General features: G+C 28.7%; 1 protein-coding gene and 1 long non-coding RNA gene across 3 annotated transcripts; both read right to left on the minus strand.

Annotated features, from left to right (window-relative positions):
* Positions 1-4,007: 4,007 nt before the first annotated feature.
* Positions 4,008-7,589, minus strand: LOC111035923. The gene is made up of 3 exons (XR_002604692.1): positions 6,597-7,589; positions 6,374-6,522; positions 4,008-6,301 (listed from the first exon to the last, which is right to left on the minus strand). It is a non-coding gene; the product is annotated as an uncharacterized LOC111035923 (long non-coding RNA).
* A 124-nt stretch (positions 7,590-7,713) lies between these two features.
* LOC111035919 (transmembrane protein 135-like) lies at positions 7,714-18,760 on the minus strand. 2 transcript variants are annotated; one of them, XM_022317751.1, is made up of 9 exons: positions 17,696-18,760; positions 16,695-17,344; positions 16,479-16,609; positions 13,039-13,165; positions 12,746-12,900; positions 8,762-8,972; positions 8,522-8,689; positions 8,312-8,452; positions 7,714-8,235 (listed from the first exon to the last, which is right to left on the minus strand). In XM_022317751.1, the coding sequence occupies exons 2-9, from the start codon at positions 16,842-16,844 to the stop codon at positions 7,954-7,956; spliced, it is 1,365 nt and encodes a 454-aa protein (XP_022173443.1). In that variant the 5' UTR covers positions 16,845-17,344; positions 17,696-18,760; the 3' UTR covers positions 7,714-7,953. The 2 variants fall into 2 exon arrangements, with proteins under 2 accessions (XP_022173443.1, XP_022173444.1); XM_022317752.1 differs by lacking the exon at positions 12,746-12,900 and having other exon boundaries at positions 8,762-8,905; positions 16,695-18,760.
* Between the last annotated feature and the right edge of the window lie 213 nt (positions 18,761-18,973).

Genomic DNA, 18,973 nt, shown 5'->3' on the forward strand with positions numbered 1-18,973 from the left:
AAACACTACATATAGGCCCTCGCACGAGTGCAACACGTGTTGCAAGCGTAAGCTGCAACGGTTACTTTTTCTGGGACCGCATACATAATATACAAATATACAATTATACAAATTAATGATAACCCGCGGTAAAAATGTAAGTTATTATTTGTCAGGCGATATATGTGTATATTTATATAATATTAATGCTCATTTTTTATGTGATTGATAGCTCATAGTGAATACTTAAATAAAATGTATACTGCCTACGTATTTAGGTTGATCGATTTTCCACTGTGATACCTGTCACTATTGTTATAACTATGAGAGACTGAGATAGTCAACTAGGTACATAGTGTAAAGACAAACACTAAGAAAAGACTCTTTCACAGCAACAACTATGTTATAATGACAGGTAAATTAATTGTAGTTACAGTAACAAAATCTATCAAAATATTTTTAAAATTTGGAAAAATACAATATTACAAGAGAGATTGTAGGTAATCTTTTCTATTATATATATATTATGCTTTGAACAAGAAAAATGTACATTTATAAAGTACCTTATCGATAAGTTGAAAACAAAAAACGCTAAAGAAAGAAGAACATATACATTTAGATTTTAGGTGTATAGTAGAGTCTCGCTAATTCGTTCGGATTAGATGGAACCGGACTCTATTCGGATCATCCAAAATCCGGATTAAACGGGATGAGGTTTTTTTTGAACTTACTAATAAATATAAACAAAAAACACCTTAAGTATTTATAGAAATTCAAAATGTATTGATTTACAATTTTACATTACACATTATTATTTTTATTATTACGATAATATCTTAATCATGGGATTCCCGAATATACATTATACATAAGTACAAAAGTACGAAATATAGATTTTCCGGATTATCCGGATGTCTGGATTAGCGATGACCGGATTAGAGAGACTCTACTGTATTATCTCTTATTTTTATTCTTTATTTTCCTTGGGTTCTACTATAAAAGTCGAAATTATTATCAATATAAATTGCTAATGAAGTTTTTCTGTATAATTAATAAATAAATAGTAGGTAATAAGTATCATACATTTTTTTTATTATTATTATTTAGTGAAGTCTTCAACATCTATGGTCATTATTTAGCCTGAAGGTTATTCAGTAGGTTTTAAACTGCGGGATTGTACGGTGGGTTAGAACATACGTGTATATGTGGTGAGTATTTGTCACTAAAGCCCAGGGGGTGGTCACCCATCCAGGAACTAGTGACATCGGTGGATGCTTGATCTCAGAATACGTTTTTGACTGAAGCAGGACACCGTGCTACACACAGTCTACAAGTTTTTTTATAATAGGTACCTAACTTTTATTTAATATATAAAAACTTGAATTTGTATTTTTTACTTTTATTGAAATTTAAGCGTAGGCAAGAATTTTTATTTTTTACTGAGGAAGAGGATACATATTCATTATTTTTAAAATAAATCACAAAGTAGTTTCCCATTACTAATATTTTATATAAAAAGTGGATAAGCGGGCACTGATTTGTTGTACCTACAGGCTACAGTATATGTGTCTAGGAGGGACGCTGTAACGGATGTGTTAAAATGATTTGCAAATTTTTCAATTTTTTCTATCCTTGAGTACTAATTAGATTCATTTACCTGTCAAAAAATATACTGAAGTAGAAAATCAAAGAATTTTTATTGCTCTAAAAGATGATGACAGAAAAAAACACACATCATTGTAAAATCAATGCATCCATTGTTCCTCTCAGAATCTAAAAAAAGGTCATGGGAGGGATATATTCCACTATATATCCATAGTGTCTACGCTCATGGGTACGTGTATTTCAGTAAATTAAATATTTATTATATTATGATTTATGACATATTAAATGTATATTTTATATGCTAAAATGAACGTTCTTTTAAATAAATTATATTTGGATAGGTATTAATTTGTGCTGCAGCAGATCGAGAACTCTGCTCACGCCAATGAAACACTTCATACATCTACCTATAGGCTATAACTTATAGTACTTAGTACTTATAGCCTATAAGTACTAAAATATGTTACGAATTACGATACCTCAAAAGATATTTACTCAATTTTTATCAAATTAATCCAGACTTAGACATAATAGTGTTGATGATTTTACAATCAATATTAAGTGGACAAACTAAATTACCTAATTCAATAATTGTAGATACATTTATTTGTTAGAAAAAATTAAAGACATTTTAAGTAGGTACCGAGATACAATAACAATACATATTATTTACTTGTACTGATGAACAAGATAGAAATTAAATTGGTACTATAAACTAATAACAAATCAGTGGCAACTTATACGTTTTAATTTTTGCTAACTTTTTCCCAACCAAATTTTATCAGTTCAATTCTTCGACTATTTAATCAACTTTCCATTTACTACCAAAACGAATTAATTTTTATTAGGTACCTAATATAATCTGGAGTATGCCATCTTGACGCATGTCGTCTACCCTACTATAAGCAAGACTTAGTGGCTTTCGATTGTTAAATCGAATCATTAAAATAATAGATAATAACTGTACGAATTGCTAATCTCCCACAAATAGTACAATAGAACTAGGGAAGTTAAAGATTATGGAGTGATAAATAATGTATATAATAAAAGGTGACCATGTAGGTTATTGGCATACCATATATGATAATAATTTGATAAAATCATGCACACGTATAAGACCTGTTGTACAAGGTGATTCAACAAACATGCTCTCCCCTTTTTTTCCTTCAACAATGCAGTTATTAAAAATCTGTATTTCAAAATTATTTTTAAATATACTTAAGACCGGATTCTCAAATTCTTGAGAATTTTCGTACTAACTACTACTTAAGAAGTGTCTTGTAGTGATACAAATTTCTATTTAACTGCAAATTATAATCCCCGCTTTTCTACTGTGAATTATTTAGCAGATCATTTTACTTTAAATGTTGACGTAACAAAATCAAAGTCCAAACGAGTATTTTTTCAATGTTAATTAAATATAGTGTACTAAGCTTAAAGAATCCATGATAATGAGTTTGGAAGAGATGGGGGCTATGGTAATTTAAAAATGTTAGTAAATTGTATAAATCTACTCATCCGAATTAAAAATGAATCCAATAAATAACTTACGGGAAAAAGGGAGAGGGTTCAGATTTGAAAAACAGAAGTTTTTACATCACCAGATGACGTTCCTCAGTAGTGCAGAAAATTTCAAGAACTTGAAAATATTGTATTTATAAGTATACATACATTTAAAAGTTATAAAAATCAGATATTTGAATAAATTAGTTATTAAATAAAAAAACGGCGATGATTATGCTTATGCGTGAATCATCCTGTATATACCTATTATTACAGGTACATTAAATAATGAATAATACTAACGATTGGAAACTTCTAAGGTAAATGGTGTTGATATAGATATTATACAGTTACAGTTACGACGAGTACAGGCTATCGACAAATAAGAATTACATAATACGCGCACGAGCTCATTTCGTGTCAAAAAAAGTAGATAATAATATAATGAAATTTTAATAACCGCATACACAATCAACAGTTTAATCGCCTAACTGCCATTAATAATGGCCTATGGATAACAATAATTATTGTACTCTAATACGTTACTAATTACTATATTATGACAAACGACTGTGCAGGCAAAATAATTGCTGTGAATTTTATGACACTGCAGCACATGTGATAGAGCTGCGATAGAGTTGCCGCTTGATAAAAATCTGCATTTATGCAACTCCATACACACGTTATACATACAATATTCGCCGTTCAGTTTATCTTTAACCAACTATTCAGATTGAGAAAAACGTTATAATCCGTTTAATCCAGATTTAAATTACCAATTTGGATTATAATTATCGATCCGGGTGATAATATATATTATAACGATTATTATTTTATTATTTATTTTCGTTTTTAAAGATATATTAACTAAAAAGTATTTTCCAGTTGTTCATTAATATTAAAGTTTAGAAATACATGCGTTCTATGTTAGTTAGTCATTACCCTCGCACAAAAATAATATAAATATTATATAATATTTATAAATGTTAAATTTTGAATATACACTTGTTGACAGAGCTATCATCTACTACTCAGTTCCTTAACAAAACTTTATAGTTTATATGTTCAGTATCTAGTTTTTACTTTTTAAATCTAGTCCAATTTAGACAAATTAATGAATTACATCCAAAATTTGAATTAATAATGATTTCCTTTCCATAATCCTGATACAACGGATTTCATAGAAAATGTGGATCATATATTTATATGAATAATTACGTAATTATATAATCCGGATAACGGTTCGGTCAATATTGCTATAGAAAATAATAATATATATACTTTGAGTTGCCTCGGATAAAAATCAAAAATCATAAATATATACATTGAGCTTAGGTATCTAATTACATCTATTAAACTATAAATACAGTCTTGATATAACACAAAGAAGAATATAAGTAAATTCAACTTTTGTGTTATTCGATTAACCTAAGCATATACCTCAAACACAACTTAAAAACACTTCAAAGGGCAAGAAATAAATTCAAGTTATCAAGACTCAACTTTATGACAAATTATATAATGTATTACTACACAGAATCGATGTCATGTACGATAAATATGTATACAGCACACAAACGGCTTAAACAATTTGGTATATGCATTAAAATTAACGCATTTTATTAAATATTTTTTTATTGAAAAACAAAATAAACAAAACAATTCAAGTATTATACCTAACGTACCTTAAGGGCAATAATAGTTTAATTCACTACAATATCAAAAATAATATCGCTAAATGTGAAATTATGAACGTGAATATCAACAAAATATACGCAAATGTGACATTCTTTTTTTTCGACATTTTTTTTTGTTCGGAATCTAATTATTATATTATTAAACATTTTAAAGTTTAGCATGGCCCTAAATTGCCTATCTATTGCGCCGTCATAGAATAATATATTATGAATATAGTAAACATTTAATTTATACATTACTAGGTGTCCCGTCACGGCGTTGCTCGTGTATTATATAGCTATATAAAAATCTCCCTTTTTACCCCCTTAGAGGTCTAATTTTGAAAAATCCTTTCAAAAATAAAATAACGCAATTTGTATAATTGAGCTATTCGGTGTTTTCCATATATTTCTTAACTTAATAAAAATGTAATATTGGTTTGCAGTTTATAATTTCGACAAGTATTCCTACGTCATAAGTATAGCGGTTGCAGCCGATGCTACGTACGATCGTCAGTAGACAAATTAACTGCCGTAGTATCGTGTCAAAATAAATATCTATTATCATTATTATTTATATTCTAGCTGATCCCTTGCATTCCGTTGCCCTTTAAAAATGCCAGCTCTATATGAGACTCGTTTGTGATAATGTGAACAGTATATTATGATTTATGAGGTAGGCTTTCTACCTGCGGTGGATTGCGGACCCCGCTAGGTGCGCACTCTATAGGAATATGTTTAATTTTAATTTTATTAATTAGTTTGATTGTGTACATTCCGATGAGCGGCTATACGTTTAACTCAGCCGACAGCCACCTTGTTAGGCAATGTACTAAAATTCGAATTGATGCATTCATAAACCTGATCTGCCCGATTAACCAATGGCAAAACATTTTTTAAAATACCAAATTCTACTAAAAAATAAAGAAATTTGAGCGAAAAATTAGTTATTAATTAAAATAAACGTGCAAATTGTATACCTTATACATTACACATATTGTATGGCACGGCGGCCCGAATTAAGTTTCTTTAAAATTTTAAGCATGATTAAACTAACCATGATGAACAAACACTCATCAAAAAACTCACGATTTAATTAATCTTCCGGTTCAATTAGGTCATTATTTTTATTGTAAAATATTTTGTGGGAGGCATGGTTCCTTTAAAAGACATACAATAATTAAAAAATTTAAGAGCTTATCTCTGATTAAAATTTTGAATTATCTTGATAAGGATCAATTTGCTGTGCTATGATCCATCCATCCCATGGCCTCTATTTAAGTAGAAATGTTATTACACATTTTTCAGAATAATCAACTATAAAGTCATTGATGAACTGTCAAATTTGTTTAGTGTTCAGTGATCTTATGTTGTGCCTTTTACGTCCAACCAAATATATATATTTCATTAAAAAAAAAAAAAATTGAAATTAAAGAATATTCAATTTTAATTTTTATATTGTGTTGAAACTTACTCTCAGATTCCTCGTGTCTATTTGAATTCCACTTCACTTGTATTTTCCAAATATCTCAACTGGTCTTTAAATGAAAAAAAATATGTGATTGACTTGTGATTAGCAACTCGTATCGACTAGTTAAATGAAATCTTACCAATAAACTCCCATATTTTTGGATGAGGTGTTGCAATTTTCAATAACACATCATGGAAACTTTTTAAATAACTGTTAGTTCTTATACTTCAATCATATTACTGTGAATCTCTCAGGAGTTATTGTTTCAAGCCAAAAGAGAATGAAGGACTAATAAATACATGAGTGGTATACCAAATTAACATCTTTATACTGCACTAAGTAAATAAGCAAATACCATTTACCAGTCTACCACTGAAGGAACTCTCCAAATTCTCTCTGACAAAATGGTAGGGCAAGCATCTGTAAAGACTTTAAACAATGAATGCATCATGAAGATTTTCTTCAAATGTTTAATGATAAGTAAAGTATTAAGAACCATATGGAATATACAGGTAGCAATAGGGTTTATTCTTATCAAATTGTAAACACAGGTCAACTTGTTTCTGACATACCGTAAAATTGAATCCCATCCCAATATACACGTTATACTGGTTTTTACAAATTTTATTGTGCCTGAAATGTGACTATGTGAGGGTAAAGTGTCAGTTCTCAGCCATGCCCAAAAGTTGATTAATGTGAAAGTGATCCATTGGAGTATAGAGCATTAAGATAGGTATATATATTCCCGGCATTCTCTCTGTGGCTTGCAGACACGTGTAATTGTATACTTCTTTTGTGCAACTGAAAGACTGATATTTCTATATAGCATAAGAAAAATAATTTGTTTTTCAACTACCTATCTACAGTACCTAGTTTGGTCATTGATTGGGCATACATTGGGTTAATTTAAATAAACTGAAGTATCTTAGGTGTTAGCAATGGGTAACTTTTTTTACTTTCGCTAAAAATAACTTTTATTTTATAAATAAATACTTATACTTACAAAAAATATACCTGTTATCAATATTTGTAATATTGAATTTAAGAATTGTTAGATAACTATGAACAAGATTGAAGAAAATTGTAATAACTGTTTGGAATGTAACATCTTATTGAAACTGAAAACTGAACCCCTCAATAATTTGGTTATGCAACATTTCAGAGTAGTAATTTTAAAAAGTGACATATTAACGATTATGAAAATACCGCATCCAATTGAATGCACACCCAATATCAATAATGAAAATTAAATTGAACACTTAGCTTTAGGAAATAAATAACGATGAACATATAAAATAGAAAAACCAATTTTTTTTCAAATACACTAAATATGAAAGTATTAAACTATAATCAGCTACATATTGAATTCCATATTTATATACAAAATGTTAGTTGAATATTATATGTTCATAGATGCGCTGATCAATAAATTAATTAGTAATAAACAAGCATCACAATTATGTATATACACAACACTGTTTTATTTATAAAGATCTGTCTGGTATAATAATTGTCTTATTTTAATGTATTTTTAATCTAACCTAATAAAAAGCAAGCGTACAAAAATAAATTAATAATTTAATAACTTAAAAATCAAATTGTTTCCCATAAAATAAAAACTATAACAACATTAAAATATACTTTAAATTTAACTACCCTATTACAATACATACACCATTAACCATACATAATCTTCCATCCTCAACTAATAACATTAGTTTAAAATTTAAAAACGTGTGATGGAACATGCTTGTTTTTTTTTAATACTATTTCAAGTGATTCACTCGACTTAAGACCAAACGTATCTAAATAATATCGATCAACTGTGCCTATTATTTCTCCAGATAGAGACTGTAAGAATTTCCAATAAGATGGTCTTAAGTTATGGGGTTCAAGTATAGCTGCATGAGATAAAATAGCTGTAGAAAAACAATAAAAGAATATATTTGCTTGAGGTAAATCAGGAAACAGTCCATTGTTAGAACCTTTAACATACATTATCTGAAAATAATATATTATTGAGTAATTAATTGATTTCATCAAAAATTTAACTATAATAATTGAATCATACAAATACCTGTAATGTTTTCAACATAACATATAAAGCAATTGTGTTATTACGATACAAACAATAAGTGAGACTAGCCAATGATCCAGCAGGAATACATATGTATTTTGAGTCTTTACCTAGAAATCTTCTCATTACACATGATACAATCTAAAATATGACAAAAAAAAACTAAATAAAAATACTTATTAACATCAATCTTATTAAAAGTATAATTACTCTATAAATGGAAGCAAATCCTCCAAGAAACGCTCCTAACCTAAATGTATCTGACGATATCATTAATTTTAAAATATAACTCGGTTTACGTAAAATTTGGTTGGCTTGTAACAAGGACTTCAAACTTAATTGTAATGCATAACCAACTAAAAATAATCTTGTTCCTGACTAAAAAAATTTAAAAAAACAATATGTTCAGTGAAATAATATAACTTGTTTAAACACTAATATTTTACTCACACTAAGAATATAATATAAACAACCATAAGTGTGTGGACATATATCACTGGTCCAAATTGTTTTTAATTCACTGTTTATAGTATAATACGCTTGATGTATACCAGTAATTGCTTTTCGGATAGTACCTTGATTTGATTTTCCTAACTGAAGAATTTCAGAAGATAACAATGGTTTTAAATAATCATTTTCTTCGGAATTACCAACCACAAACCTTTAAAATATATACAATAAATTATTTGCGTATCATGCATATTATTCTGAAAATAGAATATTTGATATTATTGGCAATCATTCAAATAATTGGTGAATTTAAAAATATTTGTTCATAATCGTTGTGGTATAATATGTCATTTTTTATCTGTGCGCTGCCTGCACTTGCATAGTGTAAATATTTTACATAACAAACCATAAGTACCATCTTCCATGGTATAAAAAATAATTTAAGTAAGTCAGTTTGATTTAACTAGGTATGTCCAATGTTAAATTAACTACCTATATTAAGTATGTGATTAGAAAGAAAAACAATAGGTAAATAAGTGATACTGATTCTCAACCTTTATAACTTGTGAACATTCAGAGGAAAGGTATGATAATAACATACTCTACGTGTCTAGTGCACCTGTGGCACCTGGGGTCCCAAGTTCCCACTTCAGAAACCCTAAGATAGGAATTACTGGATAGAAATTACTGATAGAAATCAATCTATTACTAAACCTTAATTTAAGAACATTACTTATTCTCAAAGGTTGGATTTTTTATGATATTTAAATTTTCCCCAGAGTTATGATTATTTGAAGTATTACAATATTTAAAAATGTTCACATCCATCGGCGCAATTTGGGAGGGGGAGGTGCTTAGGGGTTCTCAGCACAATAGCACCCTCAAATTAACGGTGTCGGCACAGATGCGGTCGGCACAGTTGTGGTCAATACCTTTTTGGTGGCACTTGCGGTCACTATTTTGTTTATACCTATGAACTGGTTTTACAATACTGACATAATAATATAAAATATTAATATTAATAATAATAACTTGAACTAGAGTAAAACCAAACTTTCCTTCTTTTCTGTTATATTTATAAACGTTTTTATAACATTATCGATGTCAATGCGATAATAATGATTATTACCGCACATTGTGACTACGGCGGGCAAGTCATGTTTTTCGATACATGTGTTTATCAGTTGTAGACAAAACGTGATAGGCAACACAGAGTAAGAAATGTATTCCGGCACAGATGCAGTAGGCCAAGAAATAGAAATAATCGAAACAACAAAAGGTAAGCCTTTAGCAATTTTTAATGGTTATCAATTCAGAAAATATAGACAAAATGAAAATGGGACAGTTTGGGTATGTCTGAATGAAAAAAAGGATAAGTGTACAGGTCGTATGAGAACTAAAAATTTAGAAATAATTAATTTTTCCGATCATTTATGTAAACCTGATGTGGCAGCAAGCGAAGTAAAAAAACAATTTGATAATGCAAGAAAAAGAGTGCGAGAAGAGTCTTCATATACATCATCTCAAATTTTCCGTCAAGAGATGTCCCCTTTATTTCAAAAAGGCTATGACCACGTTACGAATATTCCTACTTACGCTTCCGCCAAGACAACTTTAAATAGGATTAAAAAAAGGACACTTGGTAATACATTAGATCCAAATTCGAAAGAAGAAATAATTATACCCGATGATATTTCACAATTTGGTAACAATTACCTATTTTTATTATTTGACGATGATGTCGAAGAAAGAATTATTGCTTTTTCAAGTAGTGCTCAACGAGAAGCTGCATCTACATATAGAAATTTCTTTTTTGACGGGACTTTTAAAAGTTGTAGCAAACAATTCCTACAAATATACACAATACACGTAGATATTGGAAGCACATCGAGTGAAACAAATGTAATTCCAGTAATTTTTGTTTTGCTTCCAAATAAAACAAAAAATATGTATACTCGATTATTTAAACTTATAAAAGAGCATATTCCAAATTTTAACCCCAATATAATTACAATTGATTTTGAAACAGCAACTATTCAAGCGATTAAAGATGTTTTTCCTAATACTCAAATAAGTGGCTGTAATTATCATTTCAACCAATCTCTATGGCGAAAAGTTCAAAGTGTAGGACTGGTAGATGAGTATAGAGATGATGAAGAAATTCGCCTTAATATTAGAATGTGTTCTGCTTTAGCTCTTATTCCACTTCAAGATATTGACGAAGGTTGGCTAATAATTATGGAAAGCAGTCCTAATAATGAAAAACTTAAATTATTTCATGACTATTTTGTAGAACAGTGGCTTGAAAATGAAATAATGTCCAAGAATATATGGAATTGTTACCAAAAAAGACACAGGACAAATAATGTTGTTGAAGGTTGGAACAGCAGATTGAACAAACAGATTAATAGACCTCGACCAACTTTTTTAGCTCTATACAAATGTCTTAAATTAGAAGCTGAGCATGGAGACTTATTGTTTAATCGACATTTTTTAAATTTAGAAGGAAAGAAAAGGAAAAAATGTTACACGGAATTGGACATTAGAATTGACAAAACATTAAAATCATATGAAGAGGATAGAGACTTAAAAAAATGTCTAAAAATTCTTTCGTTCGTTCAAAAACTTGCTTAATAAACCATAACAATTAACTGACATATCTCAATAAAATTGATGAGCCCATTGATGATTGTTAAATATCATAATAATTTTTAGTAAAAAAATAGTATTTATTTGTAGAAAATATTTTTAAAAAAAACTTTTAAGCACGCCAGTAGATATTTTATTTTATTTATTGACAGTCCTAAGCCTGTAAAAGTGTGAAGGAAAGTTGTAGTTTATTGTATTATATTTTATATATTAAAAATATTGTTTAAAATTATTATTATTATTATGTTAGTATTGTAACACCAGTCATAGCCCATAGGTATAAAAAAAAGAGTGACCGCAAATGCCACCAAAAAGGTATTGACCGCAACTGTGCCGACCGCATCTGTGCCGGAATCATATTATAACCAATAACATGGTTATAATATTATAGCATAGGCATATATTTATAACAAAGACATCCTTTTCATAATAATAATAATAATAGTAATACACATATTATATTATAGGCAATTGTTTATATTAAGGCCCCGCAAAACATTTTATTTTAAGGAATTGTTTTCAGGCAACTATTTCGTTCTTTGCGGCCAATGCTCGTCTTTGTGTGTAATACCTAAATGTACTAATACCTAATTATCAGTATTCTTTATATATTTCTCACCAATCACCCACATCCAACATATTACACAATCGCATATACATTTATTATGTAGTCATTGAATCAAAACATTTAAAATCAATTTATAGAATTGAAATATCTATACGCCTGACAAAATTGTAAGTGCTTCCAATGATCCCATTAAAAAATGTAATGTAATAAAAAATATATTACTTTGCATTGATCGGAGTACTTTTCAATTTTAGCAAAGTCATGATGGAAATATACTATATTAAAGATGTTGAATATATGTTCTCATCCACTGATGCAAGCTAATCTTTTTTACCGAATTGAACATTTTTTCATTTTTGAAACTGAACCATTAGAAGTAGATACTCCTATAAATTTAACCCAATTGCGCCCAATGCCTATGCTCACATCTCGCTTTTAAATTAAAATATCGTAAAAAAAACCTTTGTACAAACACAGATAATGTTCTTAATTGTAAGCTTCACAATAATATTTATAATAATATACACCCCAAAACAAATCTAACAAAGTAACAACCAACAGAAAGTTAATCCTGCTGAAAAAAAATAGTCCACTGATCTAATGAGCACAATATAAACAATTATAACATTTAAAAATAAAAGCACTTTTCAGTATACACATGGTTTTTAACATTGATTCAATCACCTCGCTACTTTTAATAAGTTAACTATAAAATAGTCTATACAAATTTTAAGTTTCAGATTAAAAAAAAAATTGTTTGTAAGTACCTTAACAAAGAATATACTGAATCTGTTTTATTATGCTGTCCTCTGAAAAAATAAAGCAGTAGTGTAATTGATGACCCAAATATAAACAAATCTCCATAAGGAATCGGTTTAATAATGCCTCTATTAACCATCATATTATAGAATGTTTCGGAGGCCTTAAAGTAGAATGTTACTTTTAAATACATATGAGTTCAACTAAATTATTAGAATTTAAATACAAATTTAATAATACATGTTTATATTTTATTGCATATTCAACTTGGTATTAAAAATAAAAGTTAAGAGTGACTTACAACATTTGTTACATAAAGACTTAGTACTCCTCGTCTAGATGGCCTTTCAATTAATATAGCGACTAGACTGGATAGAGAACACGGAAGGGATGCTATGCTTAGCACATTGAAATTCCCAAATATTCTTCTGAAATTATAAAATAATACTATTAGCAGTCAACAGACAATAAACATTTATTAACTTATTACTAAAAGACCAGTGACAGCCTAAGGCCTAACATTCTGAAAGTGCCAAGGAAATTAGAAATAATTCTTAGATTAAAAATGAAATTTCTAATATGTTTTATTTGAGGCAAAAAATAATTGTTATGATGATAAAAAATATAATCACTAGGTACAGATTTCAGTGAATTATATCACAGCTATATTCAAAATAAGAAACACAGTTAGCGGCCGACTTGTGCGTAGCTTCACACAGCCGGTCCATAGATGGGCTATGGGCGACTCAGTGTCTCAATGGGGGTTGACAAACGGGTGTTAGCCGACTGCAACGACAAAAACTGGTCGCCATCAGCTCTATTTCTTATTTTTATGCGAGTAAGGGCTGAAGGTACGTCAGGAAATCATTAAATCTACCTGATAATGTAAAATCTTCAAGTCTCTAAATATACAGGGTGATTTTTTAAGAATGCTTAACCTATTTTTATGCTTAAGTTATGCATATATTCAAATTCTGTTTTTTAGACTTTTAATTACACTTGAAAACCATATTTTTAAATCATTGAAAATTTAGTACCACTTAAGGATGATCCTGTGATAACAAAAATTGCAGTTTTTCAAATAGGAACCCCCCTTTTCCATTTTTAAATATTTATCAGATATTTTTTTTGAGGATTTGGATGTATCTAAATCAATATTAAAGCGAGTAGTTTTTGAGTTATATAATTTTGTACCTATACTTAGGATAATATGTCTATGGTAATGGGTTAAGTATATAGATATGGGGGCTTAGACAATTTGAAAAAGTCAGTAATTACTAATGATTTATATCAATATAAATAATTTGTAAAAATGATTAAAGTATAATAAATACTACATATATTACATTTATTTTTTATTTTGGAAAAACCATTTTTGAGGATTATTATCCTTATAGTATACAAACTTTAATAACTCAGAAACTAATCATTAGAATTTAGAATTTTTCTTTAGATGTATACAAATGTTCGAGAAAACCATGTGTTAAATAATTTGTACTTTTGTACTAAAAAGGGGAGGGGGGTTCTCAGTTAAAAATTTAAGTTTCTATCGCCACGAGTCACTCCCTAAGTAGTATGAAAAATATCAGGAATTTGAAGTTATGGTCTTTAGGTGTACTTATGTCCTATTCTAAAAATCAGAGTTTGAATTAATGTATTATTATAAATTTTGCTGAAAACCGACTTTGTTCCTTTAAATTTCCGTTTTTCCTTAATTTTTTTTTGTTTTGCCTGGCGCTTTTGAAAATAACTGAGAATTAAACATTTTCACCAACTAGATTAACTTTCATCCCATCAGAAAATATACTGATATTGAAAATCGAAGCATTATTTCAACTACTTATCGTAGGTACCTATTCACAGACAAAAAAATGAAAGTTTTACATATCCTAACATTATCGCACATTCAATTTTTTGTTATGATTTTTCTCTCTATTTTAGAATACATGTTGTAAACTTCAATTTCTGTGTGACCACTTGCATAAACTTATGTTGTTTTTTTCTTCAACTTCATTTAAATATGTTAGACATGTATAGTGTCAATTAATAATAAATACTAGGTAAGTACCAACCTACTTATTCAATTTTAATCAAAAACATTATAATTATTCATTTAAATATTGTATCCTAGTCCGTAAATACGACTTTTTCGTGGTATTTGGATATTTCTCTCCTGAATCAACATGTATAATGTATATATATATATATATATATTACACATAATAATAGGTATTAGGTTATAGGTTTTTTGGTTTTACCCAAAATATACGATCATTGCAGTGGCATATTTACGGAAGGGGTAGTCCACGGGGTTCGGATATCTTCCATTGATGACCCGTGTCTCGAACATGACATGTTCAACATGTTAAATTTTGTGTTTTTACATGATTAAGAAAAACAAATTTTATCATACAATACAAAGGATTATGTAGGTAAAAATTGTAGTCACTTTAATTGTCAAAAATATTAATTTATATTGTGATTTTTTTTGTTACCTATCAATTTACAATGCAAGTGTCTACAGCAACTCTCAAAATATGTTTTTGAACCTTTTAAAGGTTGAAACCTTATCTTTGATCTACCACGATGGAAGTTGTTTAGAACATATTTACCATAAAAGTTATAACCAAACTAAACAGTATATTTTAATTTTGTTTTGGATTTATGATAGGCTAAATGAACTGGCCATTGGTGTCTATTCATCGGGACGTACCTACCCCTCAATGTGGATACATTAATAATAAAATGGCGCTAGGCGATTAGACATTGTTTTGAAATCACAGAATAAAATGTTATTTAATTACAATAAATAGTTTACAGTCTTAACGAAAATTCTTATGTATTTTTTTTAACACTTAAATATACATTTTAAATTGTTGTACCTAATCATGAATAACTAACTTCACACCTATGTTTGCAATTAATTAGTTTTCTAGTAGACTGCTTACATGATTAGTTATAGTTAATCACGGTTTATTATTAGGTATTACAAAGTTTATGATACAAGTACCCATGTATTATAAAAATAATTAAAAACCCAAAAATGTTACATGGACTTATATATTTAATATTATATATTTATTTAATAAAGATAAATTGGAGGGTGTGGGGGCAATGTTCAGAAAATTATCTGGACTCTCCCTATAACAAATTCCTAAGTACGCCACTCGATCATTAAATCGGCATCTATCGACTATCATCATTTACGTTATGGATATATTACCCAATTTAATGGGTAATAATGGATAAACCAAAGTTATGTGAAAGTATTATTGAATTTTATTTATATATTAACTAAACAATTTCTATAACTATTAAATAACAAATCTCGTAAACAGTACATTTATTTATTTGTATTTGTAATTTGTATGTTGTTAAATATTTTTAATATATATATTAGTGGATTTTCTATTGGCAATAGTGTTATTATGACATATTATTGAATTAAATTTAAATATTAATTTAATCATTGTCTCATTTATTGATTAGCACTGTGTATTATTTCCCAACATTTTTAAATTATATTTTTTGTTCGGATGAAATTTCAAAGTTCGGAGGGGAAGGACCTTCTAGATTCCTTTTTCGTGGTTCTATCATGAATTTGAATTCAAACTAAAAACATAAAGTTACGGCATTTGCGATTTGGGCAGACGTCTAAAATACTTTTTGTACGATCATTAATATATTATTTGTGCCAAACGAACTTTCACACAAATATAACGTTTCTCATAGTAGTAGTACCTTAGTAAGCACACAGCAGACAAAAAACCAAATGAATGGCATGACAGAAAAGCAGTAGACTGTAAAATGCTCAACAGGGTTCGTTTGAGCTCCTTCTTGGTCGGCTTTCGACCTTTCATCAGTAAAGTTAACTGTCAAACAAAATAATTAAATTACACACACGTAAGTACCTAGTTTAAAGATTAATACAATAGACATATAAATTGTATATTATACCATGTACGTAGTAACGTAAATTCGAAACGAAGTTTGGATCGAATGAATCAGTAAGCCGGTACTTGCGTCGCAACATGAAGTCACCCACGGGTGTACTAATTCATGGCATGGCGTATTTATTGTATTTAATATTTTACTAGCCACCACCATAGTGTTAAGTAAAGGCACGAGCTACCAGTTATGTATTTATATTTGTGTTTGAAAGACACTACAGAGATTCAAATCAATTTACCATTGCGACAAAACATTATATTAAATTATACACTTCAACAAAAGAAAAAAATTAGTTGAGAATAACCTATTATATATTTAGCAGTACTCACTACTCAGTAACTTACTCCTAACACCACTGTTGCAGTAGGTATTCAAGTATTGATTGAAATGTAAAATAACGATTTCGCAACTATTTAAAACGCTCGCTCAAACTTGTTTGAAAAAAAAACGCTCAGAGATATTTGCATTTTTGTATAATATTATTATTCATAATTCATTATTGACATGGTTGGATGGTTCATTATCCCGGTGCGGGATAATTATACACCGCTTTGGACCCACAAATTTCTTGACTGAATAGTGAATTAGTGAATATTGATTGATTAATCTTTGGCCTAGATTTCCTCTATATCCCGTTGTGTTATGAATTTGTGATCCTGAAATATGAATTCATTACAATAATAATATAGTTATTAGTTTCCTACTTTCCCGGTTTCTTATCTCCATTCTCATTTCTCGAGTTTCTTAACACTTTGAATGCTACGGTCGAAACTATATAATATTACATACATTATACGTAGGTATATTTTTCATTTTATTATTCAGTATTTCAGTGCTATAATATATCTCAATTCTCATAAATAAACCAATAGTTAGTAGGATAATTAGCCCAGCTAACAATACAATCCACATAATATTATACCACCAACTAAAATAAAAATATAACTACTCTACTTATACTTATCTAAACTTTAAATACTTATGGGTTTAACTAATGAACCACCTACTTCTCCGAAATTTGATTTTCATCCCTCGAAATACTCTTGATAATATTCTGCTCCAGAATATGAAATACAAAATGTTTGGTATCATTCAAAAGAGTAAAAACTTAAAAATATAATATTTTTCAGAAACGTTGTTTTGAAGTGGCACACAATTATATAAAAAGAAAATTTTCAAATAAGTTAACTTTTTAAAATAATGAGTAGAAACACTTGGGTCACCTGGTTTAATACCGTCGGATTGCCGGTGTCAACCGGATGTATTTTCATTAAGGTGATTCGGATTGTGTGCCAATAATCGACCAGTAAACAGCCAAAAAATGTCGGTGCAACGTACTCTTGAGCTAGGTTTTCTCCTTCCCACAAACCCATGACTCCTGTACTTACTACTTAAGTACTTGTACAAATATTCGGAATTATCGTCATCCGCCAGCCACCTTTCCACAGATTGTCAGTAAAGTGACAGGAGTGAAACAAATATATTATGCCATATTAGTAAAATACAAGAAACAGTGCCATAGTTGATTAATGGTGTACAATCTACGTGACTATTCGTTTAATTTAACGATTATTCCGAGTATTCATACATTTTCGTAAAATACACAAATTGTATAAATACATATTTCTCATAGATATAAATTATAACGGAACTACTTCATACTCGTGTATTTTTGGGGTATTATGTTAAATTATGGATGCACTTGTTTAGCATAATATTCAGATTGAGGTGGTTGTCTATGTATTTCCCAACAATCATTTTAGAGGTAGTAAAGCAATAGTTTGGCACAAAATAAAATATATAATGTTCAATGCAGCTGTAATGTAATTATATTATGTACGAGTATAGTGAATATAAGTAAATATGATTATAAATTATGTGTATATAGTACCTATATATATATATAGTCTTAAGTGTGGCTAAAGTACAGAGCACAACTGTTTTCTATACTATTCAACACTTTACATTCATGTAGGAATGGAAACTGAAAAAAAAAACTGTAAGCATTTAAAATATAAAAATACTAACAGTAACTATTTATGTATTTCAATAATCAAAAGAAAAAAAAAATTCTAAAAATTCTAAACAATAAAATGAATAGCTACAAGAAAAACAAACTATAGATCATACTTGCATTAAAAAATATCATTGTATAATAAATTACAAAAATATGAATATAACCAATTTAGTTTTTAAATTTAGTAAAAAAAAAATTTAATGATTAATAATATTTCAATTATTAAATCAAATAATTTGGTGCTAAATTTGTTGTTTCTATTTTTTTT

Source organism: Myzus persicae, unplaced genomic scaffold (assembly GCF_001856785.1).
Source record: "Myzus persicae strain clone G006 unplaced genomic scaffold, MPER_G0061.0, whole genome shotgun sequence".
Lineage (NCBI taxonomy): Eukaryota > Metazoa > Arthropoda > Insecta > Hemiptera > Aphididae > Myzus > Myzus persicae.

Excerpts from the sequence above, each read along its gene's own strand:
- LOC111035919 (XM_022317751.1), bottom strand. The coding sequence starts at position 16,844 with ATGGTGGTGGCTAGTAAAATATTAAATACAATAAATACGCCATGCCAT. Across the intron at positions 13,166-16,478 it reads TCTGCTGTGTGCTTACTAAG|AAGAATATTTGGGAATTTCA; the intron begins GTACTACTACTA and ends TTATAATTTCAG. Across the intron at positions 8,453-8,521 it reads GATTTGCTTCCATTTATAGA|ATTGTATCATGTGTAATGAG; the intron begins GTAATTATACTT and ends GTCATATTTTAG.